This window comes from Aotus nancymaae, unplaced genomic scaffold (genome assembly GCF_030222135.1).
Source record: "Aotus nancymaae isolate 86718 unplaced genomic scaffold, 86718_ANA_hifiasm-v0.15.2.pri h1tg000018l, whole genome shotgun sequence".
In the NCBI taxonomy this organism is placed as follows: domain Eukaryota; kingdom Metazoa; phylum Chordata; class Mammalia; order Primates; family Aotidae; genus Aotus; species Aotus nancymaae.
The window spans coordinates 3,752,729-3,780,350 of NW_026988430.1; the positions used below are offsets into that span (position 1 = coordinate 3,752,729).

At 39.8% G+C, this 27,622-nt stretch overlaps 1 protein-coding gene across 1 annotated transcript in view; it reads left to right on the top strand.

Moving 5' to 3' along the window:
• PAFAH1B1 (platelet activating factor acetylhydrolase 1b regulatory subunit 1) overlaps positions 1-27,622 on the top strand; it is a 104,578-nt gene that overhangs the window by 37,643 nt on the left and 39,313 nt on the right. The window contains exon 2 of the mRNA XM_064378115.1: positions 18,261-18,482. Coding sequence (XP_064234185.1) covers positions 18,451-18,482 — 32 coding nt within the window. The 5' untranslated portion in view covers positions 18,261-18,450. The remainder of the gene's footprint in view (positions 1-18,260; positions 18,483-27,622) is intronic.

A 27,622-nucleotide genomic window follows, 5' to 3' on the forward strand; every position in this document is an offset into this window, starting at 1 on the left:
CACAGGGTTTCTCTATGTTGCCCAGCTAGTCTTGAACTCCTGGACTTAAGTGATCTGCCTGCCTCAGCCCCTCAAAATGTTGGGATTACAGGCTTGAGCCACTGCACCTGGCCTCTGCTGACCTTTTAAATAAAGCTTTTGCAAGTGACAATTTGATGTTAGGAACCGTTGGTAATTGATGAATTACTGGATAAGTCTTTATTTCTTCCTTCTACATCTAATAATAAATCTGCTGATTTCCATTTTCATGTTAATGACTCTATTGTTAACATATAGTTAGTTATGTCTTCCCTCACACACATCCTTTATTTTCTGTATTTTCCCTATTTCATAAAATTCTAGTTGTCAGGGACCAAGGTAAAAAATAGATTTTTTTGTTGTTGTTTGTTTTTTGAGACAGAGTCTCTCTCTGTTGCCCAGGCTGGAGTGCAGTGGCACTATGTCAGCTTACTGCAACCTCTGCCTCCCAGGTTCAAGAGATTCTCCTGCTTCAGCCTCTTGAGTAGCTGGGATTACAGGTATGTGCCACCATGCCCAGCTAATTTTTTTTGTATTTTTAGTAGAGACAGGGTTTCACCATGTTGGCCAGGCTCATCTCAAACACCAGACCTCAGATGATCTGCCTGCCTTGGCCTCCCAAAGTGCTGGGATTACAGACGTGAGCCACTGTGCCCACCCAAAAAATAGATTATTAATGATTATTTTGTAAGGGTTGTTTTGGAGGGAGAGAGATCCAAGATGACTGATCACTAGCAGCTCGGGATTGTAGCTCCCAGTGAAAGCGCAGAGAAGGAGAGGACGCCACACTTTCAGACGAATTTTTGTTGCTCACGGACCAAGAGATTCCCAGCGGAGGAACCCCACGGGTTGCCAGGGCGACTCTTGTGGCCGGTGCGGCGGTTTTGCTGGCGCCTCAGCGCGGCAGTTCTTGGTGCAGAGTCTGGAGATTCCCGGGCAGAAAAGCACCATCAATCTTAACACCGCTGTTTTGGCCGGCACAGTGGATTGCTCAGATTTCGGCACTGGGAATCAACAAGTTGGATGTCTGCTCAGAGACCTAGTTAGAAAGTCGGTAATTACAAAGACAACAGAGGGATAAATATATAATGAAGGGAAGAAACCAGCCTAAAAAAGCAGAGAATACTCAAAATCAGAATGCCTCTCCCTCTACAGGGGATCGCAGTTCCTCATCAGCAACGGAACAAGGCTTAATGGAGAACGAGTGTGTTCCATTATCAGAAGCAGGTTTCAAAAGGTGGGTGATAAGAAACTTCTGTGAATTAGAAGAACTTGTTCTAACCCAATGCAAAGAAACTAAGAACCTTGAAAAAAGGTTTGACAAAATGCTAATGAGAATCGACAATTTAGAGAGGAATATAAGTGAATTGATGGAGCTGAAAAACACAACACAAGAACTTCACGAAGTATGCACAAGTTTAAACAGTCGAATTGATCAAGCAGAAGAAAGGATATCAGAAGTTGAGGACCAGCTCAGTGAAATGAAACGAGAAGACAAGATTGCAGAAAAAAGGATAAAAAGGAATGAGCAAAGTCTCCAGGATATATGGGACTATGTGAAAAGACGTAATTTACGTTTGATAGGTGTACCTGAATGTGACGAAGAGAATGAATCCAAGTTGGAAAATAGTCTTCAGGATCTCTTTCAGGAAAACTTTCCCAACCTAGCAAGGCAGGGTAATATTCAACTCCAGGTAATACAGAGAACACCACAAAGATATTCTTCAAGAAGACCAACCCCAAGGCACATAATCACCAGATTTATTAGGGTTGAAATGAAGGAGAAAATACTAAGGGCAGCCAGAGAGAAAGGTCAGGTTACCCACAAAGGGAAACCTATCAGACTTACAGTAGATCTCTCAGCAGAAACCCTACAAGCCAGAAAAGAGTGGGGACCAATATTTAACATCCTTAAAGAAAAGAACTTTCAACCCAGAATTTCATATCCAGCCAAACTAAGCTTTACAAGTGAAGGAAAAATTAAATCTTTTGCGAACAAGCAAGTACTTAGAGATTTCACCACCACAAGGCCTGCTTTACAAGAGCTTCTGAAAGAAGCACTATACATATAAAGGAACAACCAATATCAGCCTTTCCAAAAATATATCAAAAAGCAAAGAGCATTAACACAATGAAAAATTTACACCAATTAATGGGCAAAACAGCCAAATAGCGTCAAATGGCAGTATTAAACTCATATATATTCAAATTGGACAAAAAGCCAAAACCCATCGGTATGCTGCATCTAGATCCATCTCACATGCAACGATACACAAAGACTTAAAACAAAGGGATGGAGGAAGATTTACCAACCAAACAGAGAGTAAAAATAAACAAATAAATAAAAAGTAGGTGATGCAATTTTCGCCTCTGATAAAATAGACTTTAAAGCAACAAAGATCAAAAGAGGCAAAGAAGGACATTACATAATGGCAAAAGGATCAATATAACAAGAAGAGCTAACGATTCTATAGATCAACGAGACAGAAAATTAACAAGGACATCCAGGACTTGAACTCAGATCCGGATCAAGTAAACTTAATAAACATTTATAGAACTCTCCACTTTAAATACACAGAACACACATTACCACCTCACACCTATTCCAAAAGAGACTACATAATTGGAAGTAAATCACTCCTCAGTTATCGCATAGCATTTTCATAGGTTTAAATGAAATATTGGTTGGCTGCTTGTTTGTTATTTTCTTCCCTTATTCCTTCCTGTCTACATCATTAAGTATAATTATTGGTATAAAAGAGGTTTTCAATACCCATTTCTAAAATGCCTTCTAGGCTGGGCAAGAAAGCAATACTCCCATTCTCTCTCTTTCTTTTTCTTCCTTTTTCTTCCTCCTCTTTATTCTTTTTTCTTTCTTTCTTTCTTTCTTTCTTCAAAAAAAAAAAAAAAAAGAAATACCCAGTAGTTCCGTCCTCTATACCATCTATACCTACTCTCACCTACTGGTTCACCACTTCAGTCATAAAGGGAGCCATTTGGTTTTCTAATCATTTTCCCCAAGAAGCTCTCTTCCTGATACATGGACTCAGTTTCCCATGCAAAGTGAGCTAGTCACCTTAAAAATACAAGATCCTTCTGAAGCTCCTGAAGAAAAGTATTATTGTTTATTATACAATAACCTGAGCCAATTTAGGGATTGGATTACTGAGCCTGTTTAATGAATAACTAGATTTACAACAGTCCTATAAAATGGCTTCCAGTAGAATGTCATGAAAGGCAATTGTAATCATTATAAAAGCAGGAAATAGCACCCATTAAGATTAAAATGGCTCATTCCATTGAATGTTTTCATTTAGTCAAACTTATTGTTGGGGGAAGGGGTTATAATTACAGATCCAGCTCCTTAATTTAGAATACTCAAAGATGAAAATTAAAGTAGAATAACAAGAATATGGGGAAAAAAAAAAAACCTAAATGTAGAAACACAAGCCTTCATAGGAGCCTCCAAATGAGGTGTATGCACCCAAAGGCACACAAGATAATCCCTTAGAGCCAGGAAAAAAACAGATTTTATATTTGGATTTGTCATCTAAAAAGAAACTAAGCTTTACGAACATTTAATATACAGACTGACAGTAGAATATGTTTATAGCTTATAAATAAATATATATATGAGGAAAAAAGGTTTTGATAAGTGTGAAACTTGTTTTGTTTAACACATCTGGAAACATAAAATGGGAATATGGGAATAATTTAATAAATGATCACCATCTTGTTTTATAAATTATTTTTTAATGCTCTGTTTTTTTTTTGTTGTTGTTTTTGTTTTTTTCTTTTTTACTCTTTCTCATTTTCTGGTGGGGTACTTAGCAATAAACACATGTCTTAGGTGCTGCATTAGATAACGGGATAAATGGATATAATGTTAGAGTAGAGAATGCTTAAGAATGCTGCATTCCAAAAAGCATACTAAAGCCTCTGTTTCTAGTGGTTAAGCAGCAGTGATCTGATCTCTAAGAAAGTCTGGATATTGACATGCAAATGAATAAATCAGGATTTAGAGACCTCTACTTTCTTGACCCCTCTATACTCTAATTCAACTCTCTTCATCATGCATCCATTGCACATAACCTTGCAAACCCTCAACCCAACTCTAGAACCTTTTAAATGTGTGCCATTTCAGTGTCTGCATTCAGACTGTCCATACTTAGTAAAGAAAAATCATGTCTTTGGAGATTGACACCACTAAAAATGCATGGTCTCCAATCTAAAAAATGTTTTTTCTCTACTTACTGTTCAGTTTCTTTTCTCTCATTCTTCATTGTAACTATATCAAGCCTCTTAATGACTCTTTCTTATTCCTACTCTTCAATAAATGACCTTGCTGTCTGTTTTCCAGAAACGTAAAAACATATTGACATCTTTTTCTCCTTTCTTTCCAGCGCTGTGTAAGAAGTGACTCATCTTTATGTGTGAGACTTCCGCATCTGGATCCTATTCTTTGTCCTTCCTCTTCCCTTAGGTCTTCCTTCTGTTGAGTCCTTCTGATTTTTTTTGTTTCTTTGGTTTCTTTTTTCTTTTTTGAGATGGAGTCTCGCTCTTTTGCCCAGGCTAGAGTGTTGTGGTGTGATCTCAGCTCACTGCAACTTCCACCTCCCAGGTTCAGGTGATTCTCCTGCATCAGCCTCCCGAGTAGCTGGGACTATAGGCGGGTGCCACCATGCCCAACTAATTTTTGTATTTTTAGTAGAGATGGGATTTTACCATATTGGCCAGGCTGGTCTCAAACTCCTGACCTCATGATCTGCCCGCCTTGGCCTCCCAAAGTGCTGGGATTATAGGTGTGAGCCACTGCGCCCAGCCTGTATTATTTTTTCATAAGTTATTGGGGAACAGGTGATATTTGGTTGCATGAGTAAGTTCTTTAGTAGTGATTTGTGATATTTTGGTGCATCCGTCATCTGAGCAGTATACTCTGTATTATATTTGTAGTCTTCTATCCTTTGCCCCCCTTGCACTCTTCCCCTCAAGTCCCCAAAGTCCACTGTATCATTTTCACACCTTTGCATCCTCATAGCTTAGCTCCTACATATCTGTAAGAACATATGATATTTGGTTTTCCATTCTTGAGTTACTTCACTTAGAATAATAATCTCCATTCTCATCCAGGTTACTGCAAATGCTGTTAATTCATTCGTTTTTATGGCTGCGTAGTATTCCACTATAGACAGACAGACAGATAGGGTTTGGTGTGTACACACGCCCACGCCCACACAGTTTCTTTATCCACTCATTGATTGATGGGCATTTGGGTTGGTTCCACGATTTTGCAGTTGTGAATTGTGCTGCTTTAACATGTGTGTGCAAGTATCTTTTTCGAATAATGACTTCTTTTCCCCTGGGTAGATATCCAGTAGTGGAATTGCTGAATGGTAGTTCTACTTTTAGTTCTTTAATGAATCTCCACACTATTTTCCATAGCGGCTGTACTCGTTTACATTCCCACTAACAGTGTAGACATGTTCTGTGTTCACCACATCCACACCAACATCTACTGTTTTTTGATTTTTTATTATGGCCATTCTTGCAGAAGTAAGTTGGTATCACATTGTGATTTTGATTTGCATTTCCCTGATCATTAGTGATGTTGAACAGTTTTTCTTTTTTCTTTTCTTTTTTTTTTTTTTTGAGGCGGAGTCTCACACTGTTGCCTGGACTGGACTGCAATGGCGTGATCTTGGCTCACTGCAACCTCCACCTTCTGGGTTAGAGCGATTGTCCTGCCTCAACCTCCTGAGTAGCTGGAATTACAAGTGCCCGCCACCACACCCAGCTAATTTTTTGTATTTTTAGTAGAGATGGGATTTCACTATGTTGGTTAGGCTGGTCTCAAACTCCTGACCTCATGATCCACCCACCTCTGCCTCCCCAAGTGCTGGGATTACAGGGTGAGCCACCTCACCCGGCAACATTTTTTCGTATGTTTGTTGACCATTTGTATATCTTCTTTTGAGAATTGTCCTTAGCCAACGTTTTGATGCGATTGTTTTTTTCTTACCGATTTGAGTTCATTGTAGATTCTGGATATTAGTCCTTTGTCAGATGTGTAGATTGTGAAGATTTTCTCCCACTCTGTGAGTTGTCTGTTTACTCTGCTGCCTGTTCCTTTTGCCATGCAAAAGCTCTTTAATTAGGTCCCAGTGATTTACCTTTATTTTTATTGCATCTGCTTTTGGGTTCTTGGTCTTGAAATCCTTGCGTAAGCCAACATCTAGAAAGGTTTTTCCAATGTTATCTTCCAGAATTTTTATAGTTTGAGATCTTACATTTAAGTCCTTAATCCATCTTGAGTTGATTTTTGTATAAGGTGATAGCTGAGGATCCCGTTTCATTCTCCTATATGTGGCTAGCCAATTAGCCCAGCACCGTTTGTTGAAAAGGGTGTCCTTTCCCTACTGTATGTTTTTTTTTTGCTTTGTTAAAGATTAGTTGCCTGTAAGTATTTGGGTTTATGTCTGAGTTCTCTATTCTGATCCATTGGTCTATGTGCCTATTTTTTTTTTTTTTTTTTTTTTTTTTTGAGACAGAGTTTCGCTCTTGTTACCCAGGCTGGAGTGCAATGGCGCGATCTCGGCTCACCGCAACCTCCGCCTCCTGGGTTCAGGCAGTTCTCCTGCCTCAGCCTCCTGAGTAGCTGGGATTACAGGCACGCGCCACCATGCCCAGCTAATTTTTTGTATTTTTAGTAGAGACGGGGTTTCACCTTGTTAACCAAGATGGTCTCGATCTCTTGACCTCGTGATCCACCCGCCTCGGCCTCCCAAAGTGCTGGGATTACAGGCGTGAGCCACCGCGCCCGGCCTATGTGCCTATTTTTAATGCCAGTACCATGCTGTTTTGGTGACTATGGCCTTATAGTATTGTTTGAAATCAGGTAGTGTGATGTCTCCAGATTTGTTCTTTTTACTTAGTCTTGCTTTGGCTATGCAGGCTTTTTTTTGGTTCCATATGGATTTTAGAATTGTTTTTTCTAATTCTGTGAAGAATGGTGGTGGTATTTGTTGGGGATTGCATTGGACTTGTAGATTGCTTTTGGCAGTATATTCATTTTCACAACATTGATTCTATCCATCCATGAGCATGGGATAAGTTTCCATTTGCTTGTGTCATCTATTACTTCTTTCAGCAGTGTTTTGTAGTTTTCCTTGTAGAGATCTTTCAACTCTTTGGTTAGGTACATTCCTAAGTTTGTGGGGTTTTGTTGTTTTTTGTTTTTTTGGGTTTTTTTGGTAGCTGTTGTAAAAGGGGTTGAGTTATTGATTTGATTCTTAGTTGCTCTTGGTGTATAGAAGAGCTACTGATTTATGTAAATTAATCTTGTATTGAGAAACTTTGCTGAATTCTTTCATCAGTTCTAGGAGCTTTCTGAAAGAGTCTTTTTTTTATTTTATTTTTGAAATTGAATGCTGTCCAATCTGAAGGAGTCTTTAGGGTTTTCAAGGTAAACAGTCATATCAGCAAACAGTGACACTCTGACTTCCTCTTTACTGACGATTTGGATGCCCTTTTTTTCTTTGTTTTGTCTGATTGCTCTGGCTAGGACTTCCAGTACTATGTTGAAGAGGAGTGGTGAGAGTGGGCATTCTTGTCTTGTTCCAGTTCTCAGAGGAAATACTTTCAACTTTTCCCCATTCAGTATTATGCTGCCTGTGGGTTTGTCATAGATGGCTTTTATTGCGTTAAGGTATTTCCCTTGTATGCCAATTTTGCAGAGAGTTTTAATCATAAAGGGATGCTGGATTTTGTTGAATGCTTTTTCTGCATCTATTGAGATGATCATGTGATTTTTGTTTTTAATTCTGTTTATGTGGTGTATCACATTTATCGACTTGCATGTGTTAAACCATCCCTGCATCCCTAGTATGAAACCCACTTGATCATGGTGGATTATCTTTTTGATATATTGTTGGATTTGGTTAGCTAGTATTTTGTTAAGGATTTTAGTCTATGTTCATCAAGGATATTGGTCTGTAGTTTTCTTTTTTGGTTGTGTACTTTCCTGGTCTTGGTATTAGGGTGATGCTAGCTTCATAAAATGAATTAGGGAGAGTTCCTTCTTTCTCTATCTCGTGGAATAGTGCAGAAGGATTGGTACCAACTCTTCTGACTCTGAATGTCTAATAGAATTCTGCTGTGAATCCATCTGTCCCTGGACTTTTTATTGTTGGTAATTTCTTCTTTTCTTTTCTTTTCTTTTTTTTTTTTTGAGATGGAGTCTGGCTCTGTTGCCTAGGCTGGAGTGCAATGGTGCGATCTTGGCTCACTGCAACCTCCGCCTCCTGGGTTCAAGCAGTTCTCCTGCTTCAGCCTCCCAAGTAGCTGGGACTACAGGCATGTGCCACCACACCCAGCTAATTTTTTGTATTTTTAGGAGAGATGGGGTTTCACCATGTTAACCAGGATGGTCTCGATCTCCTGAACTCATGATCCACCCGCCTTAGTCTCCCAAAGTGCTGGGATTACAGGTGTGAGCCTGTTTGTTGGTAATTTCTTAATTACCACTTCAATCTCGCCTCCTGTTATTGGTCTGTTTAGGGTATCTAATTCTTCCTGATTTTTTTCTTCTTTAGTCATGAAATCCATGACCAAGGATTGCGAGGAGGTTTGTATTTTTCCAAGAATTTCCAAGAATTTATTCATCTCCTCTAGGTTTTCTAGTTTATGTGTGTAAAGATGTTCATAGTAGCCTTGAATGATCTTTTTGTATTTTAGTTGTGTCAGTTGTAATATCTATCTCCTATTTCATTTCTTAGTGAGGTTATTTAGATTTTCTCTCTTCTTGGTTAATCTTGCTAATGGTCTATCAATTTTGTTTATGTTTTCAAAGCACAGCTTTTTGTTGTGTTTATCTTTTGTATTGTGTTTTTTGTTTGTTTCATTTTCATTTAGTTCTGCTGCTATCTTGGTTGTTTTCTTTATTCTGCTGGGTTTGAGTTTAGTTTGTTCTTGTTTCTCTAGTTCCTCGAGGTATGACCTTAGATTGTTTGTCTGTGCTCTTTTCGATGTAGGCGTTTAGGGCTATGAACTTTTACCACTGCCTTGGCTGTATCCCAGAGGTTGTATCATTATTGTCATTCAGTTCAAAGAATTTTTAAATTTCCATCTTGATTTCGTTTTTGACCCAATGCTCATTCAGGAACAGGTTATTTAATTTTCATCTATTTGCATGGTTTTGAAGGTTCCTTTTGGAGTTGATTTTCAGTTTTACTCTATTGTGGTCTGAGAGAGTGCTTGATATAATTTCAGTTTTCTTAAATGTATTGAGGCCCATTTTGTGGCCTATCTTGGAGAAAGTTCCATGCTCTGTTAAATAGAATGTGTATTCTGCAGTTGTTGGATTAAATGTTCTGTATATATCTGTTAAGTCCATTTGTTCCAAGGTGTAGTTTAAATCCATTGTTTTTTTGTTGACTTTCTGTCTTGATGACCTGTCTAGTGCTGTCAGTGCAGTATTGAAGTCCCCTAGTATTATTGTGTTGCTATCTAATTTCTTAGGTCCGTTAGTGATCGTTTTATAAATTTGGGAGCTCCAGTGTTAGGTGCATAATGTTTAGGATTGTGTTATTTTCCTGTTGGACAAGACCTTTTACCATTATATAACGTCCCCTGTCTCTTAACCACTGTTGCTTTAAAATTTATTTTTTCTAATATAAGAATAACTACCCCTGCTTGCTTTTGGTGTCCGTTTGCATGAAATGCCCTTTTCCACCCCCTTTACTTTTAAGTTTATGTTAGTCCTTATGTGTTAGGTGAGTCTCCTGAAGGCCACAGATGGTTGGTGAGTTCTTATCCAGTCTGAGGTTCTGTATCTTTTAAGTGGAGCATTAAGCCGTTTACATTCAATGTTCGTATTGAAATGTGAGGTACCCTTGCATTCATCATGCTTTTTGTTGTCTGTGTACGTTGGTATTTTTGTTTTGTTTTGTTTTATGCTTTGTCTTTTTAACTTGTATTTTTCTTTTATAGGTCCTATGTGATTTATTCTTTAAAGGGGTTCTGTTTTGATGTGTTTCAAGGGTTTGTTTCAAGATTTAGAGCTCCTTTTAACAGTTCTTTTAATGGTGGCTTGGTAATTGTGAATTCTCTCAGCATTTGTCTGAAAACGACTGTAGCTTTTCTTCATACATGATGCTTCGTTTCAGTGATAATTGTTTTGTTTGAGGAGGCTGAAGATAGGCCCCCAATCCCTTCTAGCTTGTATGGTTTCTGCTGAGAAATCTGCTGTTAATCTGATAGGGTTTCTTTTATAGGTTACCTGGTGCTTCTGTCTCACAGCTCTTAAGATTCTTTCCTTCTTAATTTTGGATGACTTGATGACAGTGTGCCTAGGTGAAGATCTTTATGCGGTGACTTTCTGAGGTGTTCTTTGCGCTTCTTGTATTCGAATGTCTAGGTCTCCAGCAAGGCCAGGGATGTTTTCCTCAGTTATTCCTCAGTTATTTGTTTGTCTGAAAACGACTGTAGTTTTTCTTCAGTGTTCTCAGGAACACTAATTATTCTTAGGTTTGTCATTTAACATAATCCCAGACTTCTTGGGGACTTTGTTAATATTTTCTTATTCTTTTTTCTTTGTCTTTATTAGGTTGGGTTAATTCAAAGACCTTGTCTTCGAGCTGGTAGTTGAAAATTCACGATTTAAATATCTAGCAATAAAAGATTGTTAAAAATAGTATATCCACATGATCAAATCTCATGCAGTCATTAAAAAATTATGACAAGGCTGGGTGCGGTGGCTCATGCCTGCAATCCCAGCATTTTGGGATGCTGAGGCGGGTGGATCACCTGAGGTCAGAAGTTCAAGACCAGCCTAACCAACATGGCGAAACCTCATCTCTACTAAAAATACAAAAATTAGCCGGGTGTGGTGGCACGTGCTGGTGGTGCGTGCTTGTAATCCCAGCTACTTGGGAGACTGAGGCAGGAGAATCACTAGAACCCGGGAGGCGGAGGCTGCAGTGAGTCAAGGTTGTGCCAAAGTTCAGCTAGAGAATTCCTTCTCCCTGTGGAGTTTTACCCCCCTGCTCCTCTGGCCACCCTCCCAGTGGATCCCTATTGTGCCAGGCAAGAATGGGCTGCTTGGGACCCAGTGAGCTCCCAGGGCGTTTTTGCTGCTTCCTCTACCCCTGCATTTCGCTTGGCTTTGTCAGTTGAAGTCTGAAACTTCTCCCACAAACAGACCTTCAGCTTCTCCAGTAGGGGTGTGTGCTCAGAGAGGAGGGTCTCCCTTTCTCACTTCCGCAGTTGGGGCACTCACAGTATGTGGGATGTCTCCTGGGTCCTGCAGGAGCAGTTCACTTCCTTCAGAGGGGCTGTGGATCCTCTTGGGATTGCTGGTTTGTTCTTGCAGTGGATCTGGAGCTAAAATTCACAGTGTGTAAGTCTCCACATGCTGCTCTGTCCAGAGCTGCAATCTAGTCCTCCCTCCTGTCTGCCATGATCCTCTAGTTCCTCTCCTGATTAAAAAAAAAAAAAAAAATTATTATGGAAAATGTCAGGCCCTTACACAAAGTTAGAGAATAGTGTAATGAACCCTTATGTACCCATTACCCAGCCTCAACAGTTAGCAATTCAAAGCCTGTCTTGTTTCATAAATGTCTCTCATTCAGTCATTACTCAGTTTTTTTTTGAAGCAAGTCACAGACATTATTTTACTTTGATTTGATGTTGCTTTTCCTTTTTTTTCTTTTTTTTTTGAAATGGAGATTTGCTCTTGTTGCCCAGGCTGGAGTGCAGTGGCACGATCTTGGCTCACTGCAACCTCCATCTCCCTGGTTCAAACAATTCTTCTGCCTCAGCCTCCCGAGTAGCTGGGATTACAGGCGCATGCCACCACGCCCAGCTAATATTTCTGTATTTTTAGTAGAGATGGGATTTCACTATGTTGGTTAGGCTGGTCTCAAACTCCTGACCTTGTGATCCACCCACCTCAGCCTCCCCAAGTGCTGGGATTACAGGTGTGAGCCACCGTGCCTGGCTGATGTAGCTTTTTCATTGTGTATTTTCTTTTTGTAGAGATGTGGTCTTGCTGTGTTCCTCAGGCTGGTCTTGAACTCCTGACCACAAGCAGTCCTCCTGCCTCAGCCTCCCAAAGTCTTGGGATTTCAGGCTGAGCCTCCACACCCAGCCTCATTGTGTATTTCTGAAAGACTTTAAAAAATAACCATAATACTGTTATCACTTTTAAAAATAATCAGTTATTTAATATTATCAGCTGTCCAGCCAGTGTTCAGATTTCCCCACTTTGTTCATTGGTTTCTTTTATAATTTGTTTGAATCTAGATCTAAATTAAGTCTATAAATTGCAGTTGGTTGATACGTCACTTCTCTCACTTAATCCATAGGTTTCCCTTTCTATCTCTTTTTCTTCCTTTGGTATTTATTGAAGAAATTGCATCATTTGTTTTGTAGGACTTTTGACAGTCTAGATTTTGCTGATGGTATCCTTATGGTGTCTTTAACATACAGTTGGTCCTCTGTATCTCTGGGTTCTGCATCTGTGAATTCAATTTCGGATTGAAAATACTAGAAAAAAAAAATGTCTGTACTGAATATGTACAGACTTTTTTCTTGTCATTCACTAAATAATACATTATAACAACTATTTACATAATATTTACATCATATTATATGTAATCTAGAGATTATATTATAGGAGAAGAAATGCATAGGTTATATGTAAATACTACACCATTTTTTTTTCTTTTTTTTTGTTTGATTTTGAGACATCTGATTTCCAATACACCATTTTTTATCAGGGACTTGAGCAACCTCGGATACCAAAATCCTAGAGGTCCTAGAACCATTGCCCCATGGATACTGAGGAGCAATGATATACTGTATTCTTCTGCCCTCTATACTTCTTGCAAATTGATAGTTGGAGCCAGAGGCTTGATTCATCTTTGATTTTTGTGCCAAGAATACTATATAGGTGGTAGTTGTTATTCCATCACTATACCAGTTATAGGTATATAAATTATAGGTATATAACTATAATCATACCCATGGTCTCGTTGCCTTTTTGTTGTTTTACTAGGCTTTGGTTATTTCTTCATTTCTCCTATAGTCTTTTCTCCAACATTAGGATTTCTTTTCTTTTTCTTTTTTTTTTTTTTGAGCTGGAGTTTCACTCTGTCACCAGGGCTGGAATACAGTGGCATAATCTCAGCTCACTGTAACCTCAGCCTCCTGGGTTCCAGAATTTCTTCTGCCTCAGCCTCCTGAGTAGCTGGGATTACGGGTGCCTGCCACCACACCTGGCTAATTTTTGTATTTTTAGTAGAGACGCGGTTTTCCCACTGTTGGTCAGGCTGGTCTTGAGCTCCTGACCTCAGGTGATCCACCCACCACAGCCTCCCAAAGTGCTGAGATTACAGGTGTAAGCCACCAAGCCCAGCCAGGATTTCTTTTTTTTTTTTAATTTGTAAGGCATCATACCTAGACCATCAGGATTTAAGTATCAATTAGGCTGAAAAAAAAAAAAAAAGAAAAAGAAAAACTACTTTTCAATATTTTCATCTACTTTTAAAATACTTGTTTATGATACCATCCCTACTTCATCTCTTTGCTCATTTGCATATTATTTCTGCCATGTGAAATCATTTTACTGAAACCATTCTCATTCAAGGTTATTAATGAGCTCCTTGCTGAATACAACAGACTGATCCAGCCTTACTTTCCTCGAGAGTTGTACAACTTTGGATACTGTTGATTGCTTCCTGGAAATACTCTCTTGGCTTTTGAGACATACTCTCTCCTCTTTCTTTTACCTCTCTTGAACTATAACTTTCAGCCTCTGTTGTAGACTGTTTTAAATATTGGTGTTGCTCTGCACAGTCTCCATGGGTAATCTTATCCACTGCTGTGGCTTCAGTAAACATTTCTACATAAAAAGTAGCAAACCATTTTTTTTGGATAGTTTGGTTCTCTTCAAAACTAACTTGTTTGTTACAGCTTCCTACTGGAAATTTCACAGGCATCTTAGAATCAACATATCTATAATGGAGTTAATCATATTTTCTTCATCCCTCACACATTCTAGTTTGCTGTTCAACTGTTCAACTTCATTGTTTTTCGTTTTGTTTTTTGAGATGGAGTTTGGCTCTGTCGCCCAGGCTGGAGTGCAATGGTGCAATCTCAGCTCAACTGCAACTTCCTTCTGCCAGGTTCAAGCAGTTCTCCTACCTCAGCCTCTCAAGTAGCTGGGATTACAGGTAGCCACCACTACGCCCAGCTAATGTTTTGTATTTTTAGTAGAGATGGGGTTTCACCATGTTGGCCAGGCTGGTCTCGAACTCCTGACCTCAGGTGATCCACCTGTCTTGGCCTCTCAGAGTCCTTGGATTATAGGCATGAGCCACTGTACCCGGCCTCAACTTAGTTGTAAGCCGGAAATGACTTGACTCCTTGACCGACTTTCTTCCTTTCTGGCTGTCCACATTGAGTCACTAGTCTTGTAAGATTTACCCAGTAAACAACTTAAATGCATCTAATTATCTTTTTTACTCCTGTAATCCTAGTGTAGACCTCTATTATCTGTCACCTTCGTTACTGCAAGCCTCTTGTCTGGTCTATTCTTCACTATGTAAGTGAGAATGATTTTTTTCTAAAAAATTTATCTAATGGCTCCCCATTGACCCTGGGATAAATTATAAAGACCTGAGCATATTTTGTGGCCTGCTTGCCTGCTCAGTTTCATCCTGAGTCATCACCCACAGGTGGCAGTACTTGTCACATTAGTCACGCTGCTTTAATTGCTGCCTTGGCTGACTCTTCCAGTAGACTTTAACTTCTTGAATATAAGGACCAAGTCTGGTGGTGGGGTGTGGTGGCTGATGCCTGTAATCCCAGCACTTTAGGAGGCCGAGGTGGGTGGATCACTTGAAGTGAGTTCGAAACCACCCTGGCCAACATGGCGAAACCTTGTCTCTACTAAAAATACAAAAAGTAGTCTGGCATAGTGGTGGACAACTGTAATTCCAGCTACTTGGGAGGCTGAGGCAGGAGAATTGCTTGAAGCCGGGAGGTGGAGGTTGCAGTGAGCTGAGATTGTGCCACTGCACTCCAGCCTGGGCAACAAGAGCAAAACTCCATCTCAAAAAAAAAAAAAAGACCAAGTCTTTTTCCCCATTAAACATGGTATTTAAGATAATACCTAGCACATAATATAAATTAACTGTTCTTTATATGTTTGTTGAATTAATAATTTATTCAGTACACCAGCGTATTTAATGATTTGTGTTTTATCATTATTACATAATCCTACAGTTCCATTACTGTCATTATTCTTTTATTTTTATTTCTTAACAGACCGGGTTTCTCTCTGTCACCCAGCCCGGAGTGCAGTGCCACAGTCATGGTTCACTGCAGCCTTGACCTCCTGGGCTCAAGCGATCCTCCTGCCTCTGCCTCCTGAGTAGCTGGGACTACCGGTGTGTGCCACGATTCCTGGCTAATTTTTTTTTACTTCTTGTAGAGACGGAGTCTTGCTGTGTTTCCCAGGGTGGTCTCAAACTCCTGGGCTCAAGCAAGCCTCCCACCTCAGCCTCCCAAAGTGCTGGGATTACAGATGTGAGCCACCATGCACGGCACTGTCATTATTCTTGTATATTGATTTGCTTTTCTGGCTAGCAGAGGTCTGCTTATAATTAAATTGGACTCTGTAATATATATAATACAGTGGTTTTTCTGATTACAGCAGGGATCTTTGCTATACCTCTTTTTCACTCTAATTTATATGATTTATTCTTTGTTAGTGGATTGTTGTACCAGAGAGTAAAAACCTGTAGACAGTTCAGGTACCATCAGGAATCTTCACCATATGAAGTGTCTCATGGTGCCATGACCTTTTTCAGAATATATGAGTGCCTAGATACTTTGGCTTGGGGACAGTTAAGACTTAGAAAAGTGAGCCTTGGGCCAGGCATGGTGGCTCACGCTTGTAATCCTAGGACTTTGAGAGGCCGAGGCAGGAGGATTGCTTGAGTTCAGAAATTTGAGACCAACCTGGGAAACATGGTAAAACCCTGTCTCTACAAAAAATACAAAAAAAAGAAACAAATTTAGCTGGGGTTGGTGGCACATGCCTGTAGTTCCAGCTAGCTACTCAGGAGGCTGAGGTGGGGGGATTACCTGAGCCCAGCAGGTTGAGGCTGCAGTGAACCATGATTGTGCTGCCACTGTACACCTGCCTGGATGACAGAATAAGACCCTGTCTCAAAGAAGAAAAAAATAGGAAGAAAAGTGAGGCTTGGATAATTGGCAGTTGTTGAGTACCAAAGAAGTATGGTTTACTGGGTTGTCTGTTGTGTTTGGTTCTAATTCCACTGTTTCTTACTGACACCAATCATCTTTCTCAGAATTTAGATGGAGTGGTAGTGATGGCTTTCAGCTATCATTTATAGTTAGCTGGGCTCCAGGTCAGAAGAATCATTAAGGATAATAAGATAAATTCCTGCTTATATTTACTAGAATTGCTCTTCAGATAAGGATCTCTAATCAAATGGCAGTTGCCAGAGTGAGCACCTGAACTGTCACTTTTTCATTCAGGGCTCAGGTTTGTTTTTTGTTTGTTTGTTTTTGAGATGGAGTCTCCGTCTGTTGCCCAGGCTGGACTGCAGTGGCACAATCTCGGCTTACTGCAACTTCTGCCTCCCAGGTGCAAGCGATTTCCAGCTAATTTTTGTATTTTTAGTAGAGGCGGGGTTTCACCATGTTGGCCAAGCTAGTCTTGAACTCCTGACCTCAAGTGATCTGCCCGCCTCAGCCTCCCAAAGTGTTAGGATTACAGGCATGAGCCACTGGGCCTGGCCTCAGGGCTCATATTTGAAACCCCAAGGTATGCATTTTTTTTTTCCTTTAAAAGAAATTGGATCTTGCTTTGTCACCTAGGCTGGAGTGCAGTGGCATGATTGTACCTTACTGTAACCTTGAACTCCTGGGTGGCAAGCATTCCTCCTGCCTCAGCTTCTCAAGTAAGCATGCACCACCACACCTACCTAAGTTTTAAAATTTTCTTTAGAGACGGGATCTTCTATGTTTCCCGGGCTGCTCTTGAACTCCTGGGCTCAAGTGATCCTCCTGCCTTAGCCCCCTGAAGTGCTGGGAATACGTGTGTGAACCACCACATCCAGCCTCATTTTTCTTCCTTCACTGGCTTATTCACCACCGTATTCCCAGTGCCTGGAACAGTGACTGGCATGGCATTTAAAAGGTACTCAGGAAATGGTCCTTCTTAACTCTTCTGTCCATGATAGGTTTCTAGATTGGTTGTCCCACAGGCTCTTGATTATATGTTAATTTCATTTCATTTGGAGGATGATTTTTTATTGCTTTGAATTGCCTCTTCCAGTCGAATTTTATATAAACACCAGTAGCCTCTGTTTTAAATAAGACGATTTCAAATACATGTCCACTTAAGTGCATTGGTTAAGACAGCATAAGATTCCAGCACTTTGGGAGGCCAAGGCAGGATGATTTCATGAGCACAGGAGTTTGAGACCAGGAACGTAGGGACACCTGTCTCTACAAAAAAATTTTAGAAATTAGCTAGGCATGGTGGTGTGTGCCTGTAGTCCCAGTTGCTTGGGAGGCTGAGACTGAGGCGGGAAGATCGCTTAAGCCCAGAGACGGAAGGCTGCAGTGAGCCGTGATCACCCCACTGCACTCCAACCTGTGTGAGAAGAGTGAGAGTATATCTCAGAAAAAAAAAAAGCATAAGATTGCTGAACAGTATATTTTTAAAATATCGGCCATTCTGAGGTTATTGGTGATTAACATTCAACCTTGAAGGTTACTTCAGTGATAGTTGGCATTGTTTGGCTTGTGCAGTTCATGAAACTCTTGTCTGTTTTACCTTTTATACCTTTTTTATAAATTTGAAATTTTACTTTTTGTCTCTAAGAGATAAATACAGTCTTTTAGACTTATATGTTAATATCTGAAATCAGATGTATCTGGCAGGTTAATATAGTTGGGAGTGAGTAAATTTATGTTAAAAGTAATGCTGTTTTGGCTCATTTAATTATTAATTTAAAAAGTAGTTTAAAATACATAAAACAATATGATTTTTGACATTAGTCGACTTTCATAGTAAGTTGAAAATCATCATTTGATATTTATACTAACATCACAGGAAACTTTATCTTTGAAAGTGGGTACTACAACTAATAATTTAGAAGTAATTTAAATTTTAAATGAAATCTTTTTTCTCTCTTTCTCCTTAGGTGGAATGAATCTTACTTGTTGAATATCTTCTGGTTACTAGTTGGATTCATTTGTAAAAGAATCTTTTTCCCCTGTGTGGAAGACACTGAGTGGCATATTTAAATTATAAGTCCACGGATTGAAAAGCTTTTTGATTTCCCAAAGGAGGGACATACCACTACATCAGATAAGCTTGACAGTACAGCCAAGATGGTGCTGTCCCAGAGACAACGAGATGAACTGTAAGTTTCCTTGTTTTGTGCTTTAAAAAAATCTCCTTTATGACAAAGTGGTAAATTGAAATACAGCTTTGGGAGGTCTCTTCTAAGCTTAAAACTATTTTTACGGTGCTCCAATATTGGTTTAGGCAGTTTGGTCTGATTTTAAAATGGAATTTTATTATGATACAGCATTATTAGTATTTCTTCTGAAAAGGAGTTTTGCTCTTATCGCCCAGGCTGGAGTGCAGTGGCGCCGTCTCAGTTCACTGCAGCCTCCACCTCCTGGGTTCTCAAGCAGTTCTCCTGCCTCAGCCTCCCAAGTGGCGGGATTACAGGTGCCTGCCACCATACCCAGCTAATTTTTGTAATTTTAGTAGAGATGGGGTTTTACCAGGTTTGCCAGGTTGGTCTCCAACTCCTGACCTCAGGTGATCTGCCCACCTCTGTTGAGATTAACTTGGGGTGGTTGGCAAAATATTACAGAAAATATTTAGGGAAAGTTGTAGATTATAGTGGAAGGCCAAAAGGTCTGAAACTATAATCAATAACTTACCCTAATTATTTTCTGTAATATTTTGCCAACTACCCCGAGTAAATCTCAACAGGCCTCGGCCTCCCAAAGTGCTGGGATTACAGGTGTGAGCCACCGTGCCTGGCCATGATAAAGCATTATTTACCCTTGTGACTTGATCGTGTGTGTTTAACACAAAACAGACAAGTCAGTTAGGATAAGTTTTACCCTAAGCTTATCTTTTAAATATGTTATGTCCAACAGGAAGTTAGGTGCTTCAAGGCTCTCCTAAACCTTTTTTTTGGTCTGGAACTTATGCCTTAGAAAAATGAAAGCTGGCTGGGCATGGTGGCTCATGCCTGTAATCCCAGCACTTTGGGAGGCCAGATGGGCAGATCATGAGTTGGAGTTGGCAGTGAGCCAAGTTCACACCACTGGTCTACATAGCGAGGTCTACATAGTGAGACTCTGTCTCAAAAGAAAAAGAAGAATGAAAGTCGTTTTGTTCTTGTTAGTCCTGATGCCTTTTCTTTGCCTTGTTGTGTTTCTTTTATCATCCAATGGCCATTACAGGATTTGAACTTTATGAGGTGGCTAATATAATAATTGCAGATACTTTAATGAGAGAGGTGTGAAATGGTTTGACCACTTCTGTTTTATAGTGTTTTATAGTATTCCATTTTTGTAGGTGAAGAACATAGGGGGAATTTTCCACTCCCACTGTTTCACTTGACTAGCCTTAAAAAACAAAAAGAAAAAAAATGAGGGGAAAAATGTAGCTTTATGTTATAATTATTTTTTATAATTATTTTTTTTTCCTAAAGACAAAGTCTTGCTCTGTCGCCCAGGCTAGAGTACAATGGTGCAATCTCTGCTCACTGCAGCCTCTGCCTCCTGGGTTCAAGCAATTATCCTGCCTCAGCCTCCCCAGTAGCTGGTAATACAAGCACCCACCACCACACCTGGCTAATTTTTGTATTTTTAGTAGAGATGGGGTTTCACCATCTTGGCCACGCTGGTCTCAAACTCCTGGCCTCGTGATCCATCCGACTTGGCCTCCCAAAGTGCTGGGATTACGGGAGTGAGTATGTTCTACATTAAAAAGAAAATTCTGTGGCTTTTCAACCATTTGTATTTGGAATTAATTTCAAATTTATAAAGTTGCAAGATTAACACACAGAATAGTAATATTTTATTAAATACACCTATTGTTAACATTTTATACCATTTGCTTTATCATCTGCACTTTGTGTGTTGGGGGTGTGTGTGTGCAGTACACAATAGGCTTTTCTTAAACCATTTGAGAGTAAGTTGCACATATCAAAGAAATACCTTTTCCCACAAATAAATAGTCAGTTCCCAGTAATAAGGATATTCTATTTATATAGCTAGCAATTTCGTTAAATTTAATCTTCCATGTTCCAGTTTTGTCCGTTGATTCCATAGTGTCCTTGGTGGCACTTCGTTACTTTTCATACATCATCCAGTCCAGGATCAGGTATTACATTTAGCCCTCGTGTCTTTAGTCACATTTCATCTGGAACAATTGGTCAGTTTTTGTCTTTTTCTGACATTGATGTTTTCGAGGAATAATCTTTTTTTTAAAATAGAGTATTTCTCATACTGTACTTGTCTAATGTTTCCTCATGATTAGATTTCAGGTTATGCATTCTTGGCCAGCGTACTGCATAAGTAGTTTGTATTCCTTCTTTCTTTCCTTCCTTCCTTCCTCCCTTCCTTCCTCCCTTCCTCCCTCCCATCCCTCCCTCCCTTCCCTCCCTCCTTCCTTCCTTCCCTCCTTTCCTCCTTCCTTCCTTCCTTCTTTCCTTCCTCTTTCTTTCTTTCTTTCTTTCTTTATCTTTTTGATTTTATTTCTTCTTTGTTTCTTCCTTCTTTTCTTTTCTTTCTTTCTTTTCTTTTCTTCTTAAGAGAGTTTCATTTAGAGAGACATAATGGTCCTCTGCTCCTCAATTTTCATCCTTAGCCAAGATGATTGATTTTTCCACGTATAGTTACTATTATTTTCCTTACCACGAATAAGTGGGAAATACTTAAGACCCTGCAAACATTCATGTTTTCAAGACTAACCTGGCAACCTGGTGAAACCCCACCTCTATGAAAAATACAAAAATTAGCCAGGCATGGTGGCACATGCCTGTAGTCCCAGCTACCAGGTGGCTGAGACAAGAGGATTGCTTGACCTTGGGAGATTGGGGGTGCAGTGAGCCATGATCATGCCACTGCACTTCAGCCCGGCAACAGAACAAAACCCTGCCAAAAAAACAAGTGTTCATCAAGCAAAGAAAATTTATCTTATGATAAGATTTAAATGTAAATCTGGGGCCAGGTGCAGTGGCTCATGCCTGAATCCCAGCACTTTGGGAGGCCGAAGCAGCGGATCACTTGAGGTCGGGACCTGGAGACCAACCTGGCCAACATGACGAAACCCCATCTCTACTAAAAATACAAAAATTAGCCGGGCGTGCTGGCAGGCGCCTGTAATCCCAGCTACTTGGGAGGCTGAGGTACAAGAATCACTTGAACCCGGGAGGTAGAGGTTGCAGTGTACCAAGGTTGCGCCACTCCACTCTAGCCTGGGTGACAGAGGTAGACTCTCTCAAAAAAAAGTTATATATATATATATAAAAACAGCTAAGCCGTTAAGATTAAAATAAAACTTAGGGACTGAAGATATCAGTAATAATGAGGGTCCTGATAAGAAAAGCCTGTCAGATCCAGCCAATGTAGCCTACAGAAGATAGACAGTCTTCAGTGAATCTTTATAAAAACAAAGACAGAAAATGAACTATGTGTTCAGTGTAAGAATAAGAATGGCAAAATAAGTCTACAGAAAGGAGGAGGGAAGACTTAATAATAAATAAAAGCAGACCTTAATAAAATAGAAAATAGTTCAATAAGCTTAATTGGTAAAACCAAAAACTAGCTTTTAAAAAAGACCTGTAAAATAGACAAAACCAATTTAGTCAAGAGAAAAGATATAAATGAAGTATATAGGAATGAGAAAGTCAACGTAAAATGAACTCAGATGATCTTCAAACTTATGAGAGTACTCTGTCCTGTTAAATTTGAAAATTTGTTGAGTGCAGTGGATTACTTGAGGTCAGGAGTTTGAGACCATCCTGGCCAACATGGTGAAACCCCATCTCTACTAAAAATACAAACATTAGCCAGGTGTGGTGCCATGCCCCTGTAATCCCAGCTACTAAGGAGGCTGAGGCATGAGAATCACTTCAACCTTCAGGCAGAGGTTGCAGTGAGCCAAGATCGTGCCACTATACTCCAGCCTGGGCAACAGAATGAGACTATGTCTCAGTAATAATAATAATAAAATTGGAAAACTAAATGACCTGTGTGATTTTTCTAGGAAAATGTATGATAATATTGGCTCAAGAAATAGTAGGAAAATTGAATAGATTGTTAAATATAGAGGACATTGTAATGTTAGTTGAAAGACTTCAATCCCAGGCAGTTTTTAAGCCTAGATGATAATTTTTTCCAATAAGGACCTTTTACTTCCCAGATTACATGGTCATTTCCAGAACGCAGTTAAAGGTAGTAAATTTAGAAGCTTATTTTATAAGGCTGGCACTCCCTTCTCAGAAACACTGGGCAAGGCCAGGCATGGTGGCTCATACCTGTAACCCCAGCACTCAGGGAGGCTGAGGTGGGTGGATCTCTTGAGGCCAACATGGCCAAACTCTGCCTCTAGTAAAAATACAAAAATTTGGCTGAGTGCATTGGCTCACTCCTGTAATCACAGCACTTTGGGAGGCTGAGGCGGGTGGATCACCTGAGGTCAGGAGTTTGAGGCCAGCCTGGCCAACGTGGTGAAAGCCCATCTCTACTAAAAATATAAAAATTAGCCAGGGCTTGGTGGTGCATACCTGTAGTTCCAGCTACTTGGGAGGCTGAGGCATGAGAATCACTTGAGCCTGGGAGGTGGAGGTTGCAGTGAGCTGAGATCATGCCACTGCACTCTAGCCTGGGTGACAAGAGTGAGACTCTATCTCAAAAAAATAAAAATACAAAAATTAGCTGGGCATGGTAGCATATGCCAAAGTGAGACTGTCTCAAAAAGGAAAACAAGAAGATTATAGTCTAATTTTTATAAGAAATCAGATATAAAGATACTGAATAATATAACTGGAATACAGTAGGATATGAAAAAAAATAATCATGGCCAAGTGTATTATTCGTCTACTCTTATGCTGCTAATAAAAACATACCCAAGACTGGGTAATTTATAAAGGAAAGAGGTTTAATTGACTCACAGTTCAACATGGCTGGGAGGCCTCAGGAAACTTACAATAATGGCAGAAGGGGAAGCAAATATGTCCTCCTTCACATAGCAGCAGAAAGGAGAAGAATGAGAGACAAGTGAAGGGGGATGCCCCTTATTAAACCATCAGATCTGGTGAGAACTTCCTATCATGAGAATAGCATGGGTGAAAGCACCCCCATGATTCAGTTACCTCCCACCAGGTCCCTTCCACCATGTGGGGATTATGGGACCTACAATTCAAGATGAGATTTGGGTAGAGACACAGCCAAACCATATCACCAAGTACAATTTTTCCAATGAACACAAGATTGGTTCAACATTAAGTAATTTATGGCCAGGCATGGTGGCTCATGCCTGTAATCTCAGCACTTTGAGAAGTTGAGGTGGGTGGATCACTTGAGGTCAGGAGTTCAAGACCAACCTGGCCAACATGGTGAAACCTCGTTCCTACTGAAAATACAAAAAATTAGCCGGGCATGTTGGCACACACCTGTAGTCCCAGCTACTCGGAAGGCAGAGGTGGGAGAATCTCTTGAACCTGGGAGGTGGAGGTTGCAGTGAGCTGAGATCGTGCCATTGCACCCCAGGCTGGGTGACAGAGTAAACCTCCATCTCAATAAAAAACAACTCAGTATGATTAATCTTAAAAAAGTAGTAAATAGTATATTTTTGATACCCATTCCTGATTTTTTTTTTTAAAAAACCCTCTTAGAAATTAATAGGATATTTTCTTAACTTGATTAAGGCTGTCTACCAGAAATTTACAACAAACATTAAAATAGAAATACTAGGTACACGCCAGGTGCAGTGGCTCATGCCTGTAATCCCAGCACTTTGGGAGGCTGAGGCAGGTGGATCACGAGGTCAGGAGTTCGAGACCAGCCTGACCAACATGGTGAAACCCTATCTCTACTAAAAATACCAAAAATATATATATATTTATATTAACCGGACATGGTGGCAGGTGCCTGTAATCCCAGCTACTTGGGAGGCTGAGGCAGGAGAATCGCTTGAAACTGGAAGGCAGAGGTTGTAGTGAGCCAAGATCGAGGCACTGTACTCCAGCCTGGGCAAGAGTGAAACTCCATCTCATTCTAGGCGCGTTCCTATTAAAGTCAGCAACAAACTAAGAGTTCCTGTATCTCTGCATTTGTTTAAGTATATATTTGAGATTTCAGCTCATGTAGTAAGGCAACAAAAAGAATAAAAAATAATGGAAATGAAGCAACCAAACATTTATAGGTGCTAGCATCTACATAAACCTAAGAGAATCAACAGTTGGAATTAATGGGTTTAGGGCTAGGCAGTTTGGCTCACATCTGTGATTCCAGCACTTTGGGATGCTGAGGCTGAGGAAGGAGAATCGCTTGCACTTGGGAGGTGGAGGTTGCAGTGAGGCGAGATCATGCCACTGCACTCCACCCTGGGCAACAAATTGAGACTCTGTCGTCCTCAAAAAAAAAAAAAAAGAATTAATCGGTTTACTACAATGACCCAAAATAAGATGGCATACAAAAATAAACCATTCCTGGCCAGGCAAGTAAATCACCAGAGGTCAGGAATTCGAGACCAGCCTGGCCAATATGACGAAACCCCGTCTCTACTGAAAGTACTAAAATTAACCAAGCATGGTGGTACACGCCTACCTACTTTGGAGGCCGAGGCAGAAGGATTGCTTGAACCTGAGAGGCGGAGGTTGCAGTGAGCCAATATCCTGCCAGCCTCAGCAACAGTAAGGCTCTGTCTCAAAGCAAGCAAACAAACTGTTCTTGTTAAGGGATAATGTAGTAGAAAATATATATATATATATTTTTTTTGCCTTGTTTCTAAATGGAAAAGTCAGTATTGGACAGCTGTCACAACTCTCAAATAATTAAATGCAATCAGAATCAAAATTCAAACTGAATTTCTCATTAACCTGACCATCTTGATCTTAAAAGTCATTTGAAAGAGAAAATAGGTGAGAAAATATGTAAGAAAATATTTTAAATGATAATGGGAAAGAACCTGAATCTATATCTATCAGATTTCAAATATTATTATAAAATGTGCAATAAGCAAATAGGTTAGGGGAACAAAGTTCAAAGACATTCCTCTTTATGAAATTTAGCATGGGATAAAGGTGGTATTATTAAAAGCCTGAATGTTGAGCATATACAGAATAACAGTATAAAGTGGTAGAGAAAATATAGCCTTTGGGTAGAGATAGACTTCTTCAAGGTATAAAATATAGAAACCAAAGGAAGATTGTAAGTTTGATTATATCAATATATAAAACTTCTGTGTGAAGAAAGCCCTCAAAACAGGTCAGGTACTGTGTCTCAGGTCTGGAATCCCAGCACTTTGGGAGGCTAGAGTGGGAGGATTGCTTGAGGCAGGAGTTTGAGATTGGCCTGAGCAACGTAGGTGCAAGATTTTATCTTTACAAAAAAAATTGTTTAAAAAGTAGTCTGGCAGCTGAGCACAGTGGCCTAGGCCTGTAATCCCAGCACTTTGGGAGACTGATATGGGTGGATCACCTGAGGTCAGGAGTTTGAGACCCGTCTGACCAACATGGTAAAACCCCACCTCTACTAAAATACAAAAAATTAGCTGGGCTTTGTGGCACATGTCTGTAGTCCCAGCTACTCAGGAGGCTAAGACAGGAGAATTGCTTGAACCTAGGAGGTGGAGGTTGTAGTGAGCTGAGATTGTGCCATTGCACTCCAGCCTGGGCAACAAAAGTGAAACTGTCTCAAAAAAAAAAAAAAATCTGACATTCTGGCATAGTGGCACACACGCATAGTCGTGACTACTCAGTAGGCTAAGGTGGGAGGATCACTTGAGCCTAGGAGTTCAAGGCTGCAGTAAGCCATGATGGCGCTACTGCACTCTAGCCTGGGTGACAGAATGAGACCCTGTCTGAGAAAAAAAAAAAAAAAAGTTATTCTAGAAATAACTAGTAGAAAAAATGAGAAAAAGTAATACAAATGCCATTCACAAACAAAGCAAATTTAAAAATTGGGTGGTAAACATATGAAAATGTTTGCCTCTAAACAAAACAAGATTTAGTTGTCTCCTAAGAGATTGTCCAAAATGAAAAAAATACCAGTGATAGCCTTTGATAGCTAGAGTGTAGGAAATGGGTTGTTTCAGTTACTGGTAGTAGGAGTATATATTGTTACAATTTCTTTAAGGAGCAGTTTGGGAGTCCTCCCAGCCCTTGAGTATCAGGGATTATTGACACATGCCACTATGCCTAGCTAATTTGACAGTATCTCTTAACATGTACTATGTTCTTTGATCTGACAGTATGAAGAACTTTTTCAGCACAAATGCGTTCATTTCTCTAGGGATAGCTATATAAAAGGATGTTTATTGCATTGCTTATATAGTAAGAAACTGATTAATAGTCCAAAGAATTAATCTGTCAGCAGAGATGTGTTAAATATGCTACATTCATTTTATGAGTTACTGTACAGCATTTAAAAGAATATGGAATATATATATGTGTGTATATGTATGTGTGTGTATATATATATATACAAGAAAACAGCTCTGAGATCTATTGTTAAATGAAATAATCAAATTGCTAAATGAGATGGTATGATACATTTATGTTAAACATTCCTCCCCTACAACTCTTTGTTTCTTTTATTCCTATGTCTGTAGAAGCACAGATAAAGGCCTGAAAGGAAACACACTAAAATGTTAACAGTGGTTGCCTCTGAAGAGAAGAATGAGATTGTATAAAGGTGAAACAAAGGAGATTCTTGATGGTGTAGCTTCAGTTTTTTGGCCAGTGTATTGTGTAAATAAAAGCAAAATTTTAATTGGGTGTGATGGCTCACACCTGTAATCCCAGCACTTTGGGAGACCAAGGTGGGAAGATTGCTTGAGCCTAGGAGTTTGAGGTTTCAGTGAGCTGTCATCACACCATTGCATGCCAGCCTAGACAACAGAGCCAGACCCTGTCTCAAAAAAACAGAACAAAAGTAAAATTTTAATGGCTTTTCTTTTAAACAAAGAAACTATAGATAATTACTATTACTTGGCATCATAGGTTGTAGTGGAGAAGTGTTAGGTCAGCCTGATGTTTCTCTATTCTTGTCTGTTTAGGTATCCACGGTATTCTTTTTCTTACATTTATCCTTCCTCAAGCCAGATTTTGGATGTAACCCATTCTGAATCAGTTTTGGGGTTATAGTATGTGTACCTTTCCTGCTGCAGAATTGGTTCTTTATTTTAGAAAAAGTTTTCTGTATTATTTACTTATTTCTATATTTTTGAGACAGCCTCTCACTGTTACCTAGGCTGGAGTGCAGTGACACGATCTCAGCTCGCTGCACCCTCAACTTCCCAGGCTCA